This window comes from Electrona antarctica (genome assembly GCF_951216825.1).
Source record: "Electrona antarctica genome assembly, chromosome: 11".
Lineage (NCBI taxonomy): Eukaryota > Metazoa > Chordata > Actinopteri > Myctophiformes > Myctophidae > Electrona > Electrona antarctica.
The window spans coordinates 28,902,937-28,911,975 of NC_136792.1; the positions used below are offsets into that span (position 1 = coordinate 28,902,937).

At 41.2% G+C, this 9,039-nt stretch overlaps 1 protein-coding gene across 1 annotated transcript in view; it reads right to left on the bottom strand.

The window, feature by feature from the left end:
- Positions 1 to 2,430, bottom strand: part of LOC306931851 (protocadherin-16-like) — a gene marked incomplete at its 5' end in the record, with an annotated part of 88,831 nt that extends 86,401 nt beyond the window's left edge. Inside the window, one exon of the mRNA XM_079513504.1 lies at positions 631 to 2,430. Coding sequence (XP_079369630.1) covers positions 631 to 2,430 — 1,800 coding nt within the window. The remainder of the gene's footprint in view (positions 1 to 630) is intronic.
- Between the last annotated feature and the right edge of the window lie 6,609 nt (positions 2,431 to 9,039).

A 9,039-nucleotide genomic window follows, 5' to 3' on the forward strand; every position in this document is an offset into this window, starting at 1 on the left:
AGACGAAGGTGAGGATGCATATTGTGATTGGCCAGAATGAGACTGATGATGTATAATGATGTATGATTAAAAGAGCGCCCCTCACTTCACACGGGTGTGATTTTATTTTTAAATAACAACAGAAATAACCTGAGAACACAATATATTTCACTGAAACACAATGGAGGTGTCATCAAATGCTGTAATTTGTCTGAATATTTATTCCTTGTTGTCCATGGCCATTTCTTTTGCTCACACTCAACCAGGTTAATTAGTCTGTCTACTATTGGTGACATTAATTTTGCTAGATAAAGCCCTGATTCTGTCTCTTTCTGTGTGAATATGTGAAAAACGCTTTTGGGCCTGCCCCTGTTGACAGAGGCATCTACACTGCCGTTGTTACCTTGGAAACCTTCTAGAGGTGAAGGAGAGGACAGCCAAAAAGTGAGATCCTCTTGTCCTAAATATCTGCAGGTAAAATCCACACTAAAGCTGTCCAGTTTAAACTGCTTCAGTGTTAAAAATGATATGCATGTCAGTCACCACTTCAGGCCCTTATATCAACGTTCTGCCAAGTGTGTTCATAAAATCATTCAAGTCATAAAGATTTAATGCAATAAAAAAAGACATTTGAGAGGAAAAATGTCCTACCTCAAGAATGCACGTGCCAGCAGCTGTGTTCTCCTTGATGGAAGCATTGTAGAAGTTCCTCTCAAAAACAGGCTCGTTGTCATTTATATCCTGCAATATAACGTTTACTATCGCTGTCGATGACAGGGGTGGCTTCCCACCATCGGTGGCCACCACGGTGACACTGGGCTTGGGGTCCTTCTCATAATCCAGCTGGGACAACGTTGTGATGATGCCTGTCACAGCATCTATGCTGAACCAGTCTGAGTGAGTCCCTTGGTCCTGCAAGATGCTGTAGTTGATGTCCCCGTTGGGTCCTTGGTCTTTATCTCTAGCGGTCACCTGCAGCACAAAGCTCCCTGGAAACACCACTTCTGGAATGATCTGTCTGTAGACGGGCTGGTCAAACAAAGGAGGGTTGTCATTGACATCAACTACCTGGATTGTGAAGGAGGACTCTGCCCTGAGGGGAGGAGTGCCTGCATCTGTTGCCATCACCCTCAGTTCATAAGTATCCCTCTCCTCGCGGTCCAGAATTTGGTCCACACAGATTAGATAAATGATGTTGTCCTTGGTGGTCAGGGCAAACTTTCCATCGCCGCCCTCCAGAGACACATTGACATTGGCGTACTCGCCATAGTCTGGGTCAGTGACTGAGATCCTTGCCACATACTGGCCTGGCTGTGCCCCCTCTGAGATTTGCGGGGAGCCGTCCTCACTGAGGAAGATGATGGTCATGGTTGGCTGGTTGTCATTGTAGTCTCTGACATGGATGGTGACAAAGGCATTTGTGACCTCGGGCTGTGTGGCGTTATCCTGTGCCTGAACCACCAGCTCATGGACTCGCCTCATCTCAAAGTCCAGGGGCTTGTTTAGAGTAATGATGCCTGTGCGCGTGTCTATGACAAAGTAGCGGTCCGGATCACTCTGTCTCCTGTTTATCTCATACAGCACCAGGCCATTGTCTCCTTCATCTGCGTCAGCGGCGAATACCTGCAGGATATTGTTCCCTGGTTGAAGGTTCTCAGAGATGATGGCATGGTAGCGGCTCTGGTTGAAAACAGGAGCGTTATCGTTGATGTCCTGCACAGTGATATCTAATGTCATCTGGTCACTCCTTTTCGGAGAGCCACCGTCAAAGGCCTCTATAGATAAAGTGTACGTGGACCTTCGCTCTCGGTCTAGAACAGCATTGACCACCAAGTCCAGATAGAGAACTTCATTGCTACCCCTCCTGGTCTCCAAAGTGAAGGCCTGGCCAATGTGACCATCTTTGATGAGGTAGCCCTGTGTGGTTAGCTGGTCTTTATCAGCATCCAGGGCGGGGTCCAGAGGGAACCTGGTGCCAATGGCCGTCTGCTCGGGTATTTTAAATGTTGCCCTCTTTTTAGGGAAAGCCGGGGCATGGTCATTTATGTCATTCACCTTGATGGTTACCTCCACAGTCACTCCTGTCATTGTGACTGCAATGAAGTTATACCGGTCCCTTAGCTCCCTGTCTAGAACCTTGGCCGTTTTAATAATACCAGTGCTCTCGTCTATGTCCAGGTCGCTACCCACCCCCGTGCCCTCGTGGTCTGAAATGAAGTACAGGGCCGCGGTGATGCCAGGGGGCAGCCCAGTGCTGATGTCACCAACGATTGTGCCCGCCGGCTGTTCCTCATCCAGCTGTAGCTCGAGCGTGCCCAGGACCATGGGTGAGTGGGTCGTTATAAGCTCCAACACCACATACACAAGCAGCACAAGCCTCTTGCTCCAGCAACCCTCGTGGTGCAACGGGGCCATTGTAGACCTCCCCAAACCCTTGGCGGCTGTCTGCATTCTGGCTCCTTCTTTTTAAAGCTATGGAGACAGAAAAAGGGGGGGGAGGGGGGGGTAGATGAAGTGCTGAGTAATATCAAAAGTGAACAACAGTAGAAACAAAGGAACTGTGTATCATTTCTTTGCATAATACCTCAAGCTATTTTTGGAGAAAGTAGATGGCTTAAAGACTTTTCCATATGTTCCATTGGGCTCCTTTCCTGGCCGCAGTGCACACAATACAGCCTCGCACATAACATTTTCCTATACTTCTTCACCTAATAAGTCAACACCTTGTTACTTCAGAAAGCATTCCTTTGCTCAAATAACATAAGGAAACAGCATGCTGCCTTAGCCTTTGGTCTATCAATTCAATTCTGGAGGAAAAAAAAGATGCTAGATATTTACCAGGCCACTCTCTATGACAAGTGTATAATAACTAGAACCATGACCTCTGTTGTCTGCTTGTATTGACCAGTTCAAGAAAATAATATCTGCTAGTGAAGTTTGGAACAATTTGGAAATGCATTTACTCATTCATGATTGAATCGTGCTGACTGAACTGTTATGAGACCACTTTTTAGTAATAATGCAATTATATAATACATTTGACTGCTGTGTGTTGTCGTTATTTTCAGTAGAATGAAATTCTGTGTTAGTCAGGAAGGATTTTATCTGAATTGTTTAGGTGTGACAATTAATTAGTCATTGCCAATTTCCCCCACTAGGTCTCTGTGCTGCCAACCTCCATTCTTGGCCTGAGTTTATTTGCTTTCTCTTGGATTGAACAGCTCCTGCATGCAGTTTGGAAGTGTTTTGTTGTGTGCCACTGCCTTGTACATTATTGAAAGTTGACTAATCTTTTTATTTCAGTGTGCGGTTTTCGATGAATAGTAGGTCACAAGGACACAATCCCCTTTCCACCAGGGAACACTGACAATTGTGTTTGTTGGAGCGCCCAGTCATGCTGGAGGCACCGATGCCAGGAAGCGAACCCACATCTCTGTAGCGGTGGGTGATTGTTTAACCTCTATGCCACCTAGAGGCCCCAAACTGATGAGTTTTTGATGGGTATACTTTAAGTTGTTCTTGGTTTATCTACTGGCTTTGTGTGAAATGTTGTCATGCAGCAAAGTCAAGTTTGGCAACATGGCCTCAACATAATTGTCAAGGCACTTCTCCATTCTCATCCCCATTCCCCTGCAAACCCATTATTCTGTGGGTAAACCACACTTCTGTATTTACCCAACAGAATTCTCATGCACGTATATAACTCACACAAACTAATTTACTTTTACGAGCAGAGGTTGAATCTAGAAATGTATAAAATATTGGAGCATTCGTAATGTAATTTGAGAGGAACAATAGGCATTGCACTAATCTGGCAATGGGCTGTAGAGAATCTGTAGTTTGGTAAGAGAGAATTTATGGAGTAATGTCTGAACTAGTCAAGAAGACTGTCTCGTACCATCTGCAGAATAAAGCCACAACGCATTTGGCACATAGGAAAATGTTTGTGTCTTATAAATTACAAAAGGAAATTTGTTTCCAGTCGCCAGTGGTTATGTTTAAATAGCTTGAATTCACAATGAATTTGCCTTATTACAAAGTTTTATTTATATAATATAATATAATATAATATAATATAATATAATATAATATAATATAATATAATATAATATAATATAATATAATATAATATAATATAATATAATATAATATAATATAATATAATATAATATAATATAATATAATATAATATAATATAATATAATATAAGGACATTTATTAGATTCTTCAGTAATTCTCCACCGTATTGTGCAAACTGCAAACATTTAAAGGCTCCCCCCAGTGGTTTTGGTCATACCTGCATGGAAATAATCATCCTACATCTGGGTGTGAGTTTACACACACACACACACACACACACACACACACTCACACTCACACACACACACACACACACACACACACACACACACACACACACACACACACACACACACACACACACACACACAGACACACACACACACACACACACACACACACACACACACACACACACACACACACACACACACACACACACACACACACACACACACAGGAGTTGTGTGCACTTGTGGGTGCTACTACAGTAACTATCTCCTGTGTGACTCTGCAGGCTCTGGGCCATGATGGTGACAGAGTGGCAGAACAGAACCGAACAGAACAGAGTACTACAGCAGAGCTAAAGGGCTCCATGCAGTCTACCTCTCTTATTCTGGCCCTGCAGCATTGTAATTGAGGTCTGCTGGAAGGCTGCCATACGCCAACAGGATTCCAAGGCTAATTTCAGTCTGCCATGATTCTGGCCCCGCAACACTGAAGATGCTAACTTTTACAGTCACAAATTGTTTCACAATGGTTTAGTATGACTGGAGAAATAGAGGACATTCAAATTTCTCCTCTTATATGACTTTCAATGCCATGAAAACCATATAAAATTGTTTAATGCAGTACTATTTTGTTAATATTTCCCAGGTTGCAGTAAAACGTTGTGGTGGAATAGCCAACCGGTTAAGTTAATAGCAAAAAAGAATATTGGGTCAATTTACTGTATCAATTCCTCATTACAATTACACCCAGACAGGGCATAGAAATAAATGTGAAAACCCTAAGTCAAGCAATGCACAATCATCGTTAAATGCCATACTTTTTGGTTTCCCTTAAGTGTTTTGTTCTCTGATATAAACTAGAATAAAGCCGTGACAGTACCAAAAGCTTGAACGCATTAACATTGTGAAAGCACAGTAATGATTTATTTTCCTGTAACAGTGGGGAACATACTTTAAAAGTACTTTTTCAAAAGTACAAAGGATGACTTTTCAAGGCTGGAATCTTTGTTCAATTGCCATAACTGAAATAATGCACTCTCTAGTTGGGCTATAGAGGACCACTGCAGAGCAGAGCTGCCTAATGGCTATAGCAGACAGTACTGAGCAGACTAATTACTGAATGCCAGGTTAAGCAAGACATGAGGTTAAAAAGATTCACTTGAGTCAAGACATCATGAGAAATAAATCATGTTATAACTATAATAGATCTTTACCTGTGTATTAAACAACAACAACAATAATACTAATGCTAATACTAATACTAATACTACTAATACTAATACTACTACTACTACTACTACTACTACTACTACTACTACTACTACTACTACTACTAATAATAATAATAGTAATAAGGGTAATAATAATAATAATAATAATAATAATAATCATCATAATTAATAATAAAAACATGACTGCTTATTGTATACTGTATGGCTAACATTGGTCTTGCTTCATGCTTGTTATACCAACCGAAGATAAATAGTCTGATCAAAAAGGATTCTGTGTCTAGTCAGGATACAGAACAGAACAACTTGGTTATGTTATGCTATTGGCAGGACTTTTATACATGCCAGTGGGGAACAGCATACTAGGTTATGGCTTTGGGGAAGAAATCTGTAAAAACAGACATGAAGACGAGCCAATCCCATTGTGTGTTTGATTCAAAGGTATTCACATCACTGAAAACAATTGTGCAAGCATCTCTCACTGGCAGGTATTTGTGAAAACTTTGGTCAATATAATGTAACCAACACAGGATGCAAGCTGCATGCAAAAATGTTTATATGATTCTAAATAAATGTTGCATATTCACTGCATTTGTTTGTTTGACATAATGTTATGTACTCAGGGGTAATTGAATAATTGACCCAGTTTCCCCCCCCTCAAATCGTTACATAATTTCTAAACTCTCAACTAGGAGTGGACTCTCAACTACAACAACCAAGGTTTCTAGGGTTTAGAAGCAGAATTAATCGTGATTTATAGTTCATTTCACAAAGGTGTTGCGTGCTGAAAACAGCCAATCACAAGTGAATGCCTTCGCTTGTTTATTTCATGTTTGATCCAAGTGAAAGCTGTTTTCTTTTACAAAGAAGCATGTTTTACTTCACTCAATCAGTGCCTCCATTACAGAGGAATGTCAAAATGTTTAAATATTAGTGTGGAGCTATTAAAGCAATCTGCAGAAGACCATTGAAATTAAATGTCACTCCAATGGAGCGAAAAGGTAAAGGTTGAAGTTATTAAAGGTATATTCAGTGATTTTACTTAATTCAAATATCACTTATTTTTTCTTTTTTTCTGGATAATCCTCCCTACTATAGAGTGTTCTGACCATATAAGGAGTTCCTCCCTGTCCCCAGTGAGCCCCTGGGGTCAAAAAACCCTAGTTTCAGTTTTGGTGGCGGGTGGCAAAGCCTTCATCCAATCAGGATGAGGGGGCTTTCCTCCAATCATGATCGACTGGGGGTGGGCCTTGGTGCACATGCTGTTGGCCTGTTGCACTTCCCCCCACTGTAGAGCGTGCATGTGCACATTTTGTTACCGGGGCGGACTGGGTGGTTTTCCAAATCACCCAAATCACTGAATGCTCCTTTAAATAACATCAATGAACATCATTAATATTATTACTCGACTCCCTTTTGTGAGACAATTTGCACAAATTGCACCTACTTATAAACAATATAATCTATTATAATTTATAATTTATAAACCTTTAATTTGCTGCAGAAAGAAATGCTCAGAATGTGATCCTTACTTGCATTACTTTAATACAAATCCTTCCAAACCATTCTACCACCACAAGGCACAGGGGAAACTCTGCACTACATTATGACACACAAAAACGCTAGCCCTCAGCTTGGCAGATTTCATCATGGGCCTTGAATATCACCTCTAAGTTCCATGTCATGATTCCAGCTAATTCAAATAAAACGTCTCAGCTTTGGAACAGTATAACCACTTAAACCACAACAGTATCTAATGGGACTCAATGATAGATGCCACTGATACAGAGCAAAATATAAAGCTTTGAATATTTGGCAGGCTGCCACCTGTCAGAATGAGTGCATTTCTCTGCCCTGTAATAGACTGTGGAGCTTCAGATCCTTCATAAGGGCATTGCATGGGCCAGGAAAATCCATCACAGACCTCACGTGTGTGCTGCCAGGCCATAACAGAGTACTGGGCAAACCACACCATCTCCCCTTTCATTGTGAACTGATGGTTTCTGAGGACAGGCAGGATCATCTATTTCCCACACCAGGAAGCTGCATGGTCGAGTTCTGTTGCTTTTGTACTGTAAGGTTTTCTGGGAACAAACACAGCTTGTATCTTTATTCTTTAAAATGACACCACCATTGGATATCACGTAACAACCAGATAGGTTTAAGTTTCAGTTACACGGAAAGAGAAATTGTTTCACAACAGAGAACAACCAGGTATAAGATAAACTTGTTGCATCCTATAATCTATTCTCTATTCTTGTTGAGGTATGATTAAGGATCATTCATATTTTGTTGGAATTAAAGTGTGCTCAGAAGAGGTACCCAGTTCCCTTACAGCTCAACATACTTTTTGATTATTATTTACTTTTCGACATAACAGACTTTGGTCTCTGGTGAGAAAAGCTGCTCCTTCTGGCTTTGGTCCACTGAAATAAAGGCCTATGTGGTCTAAATTTGAGATGCACCACTGTGTTCACTTTGGTTTGCTCTAATAACAACAGGACAAGGAGAGTGGTATTAACCACACTATACACTATAGGCATCATATTTTAGGAAAGACCTTTTTCTTACAAACCTATACAGTCAACATGAGCTCTACTGTGATGTTTTCAGTCTGAACTTAACAGCATATGCACGCTACAAAGAATATAGCCTAAAGACAAGTCAAATGATTAGGCCTACTTCATTAAATACCCCAGGGTTTATGACACAATCATTGTTCTGTCATAAAATCTCTCAATGCCAAGATTATCTTTTCCTCCAACAATTTTGTTGGAGGAACAAAATCCCCCCCCCCCCCCCCCCCCCCCCCACCCACACACACACCAGACACCACCAGGTGTCTTCATTGCTGGTGAGTGTGGCTACATTTCTATACCGTCTGGGCAATTATTTACTCTGTTTGGTCTTAAATGCAACAAATGTAGCTAAAGACAACTCTTGGAGTGACTGACAAAAAGGGGAGCACTTAACAGAACATTTAAACCAAAGTAAGACTGCTACATTCAGTTTGAACTGTTGAATGGGCGGAGAGAGAAAAGAAAGGAGGGGCTACTCCTTGCTGTGTAAAGTCACAAAAGAAGCTGGAAGCTGCGTAATTACGCCGTTGTACCATGGTAACCATCACACTTCCAACGAAAGTGTGTAGGAATGGAACCCAGTGGAGTTTCAATTAATTCATTAGTTGATTGAAAGAGGCACGTATTCACGGTCAACGAACACAAGCCTGCCACCGTCCGTAAAGAAACTGACTGTCCAGATCACAGGCCATCATTGGCTACAGTAAAATATATCACAAAAGCACAGCACCACCCCACACACAATGGAATTCCACAGATTAACCAATTTGAGAGGAATGTTTTGTAGGGGCCCAATGGTCTGATATGATATCTAACAATAAGCAACTATCGAATAATGTTTTTGAATGGTCCATTTGGTAGGAGAAAAGAAACTTCACGAAAGTCGTAAGATGATGAAGCAGGTAAAGAAAATGATTTAAAAAAACAAGCCTAAAATTAGGC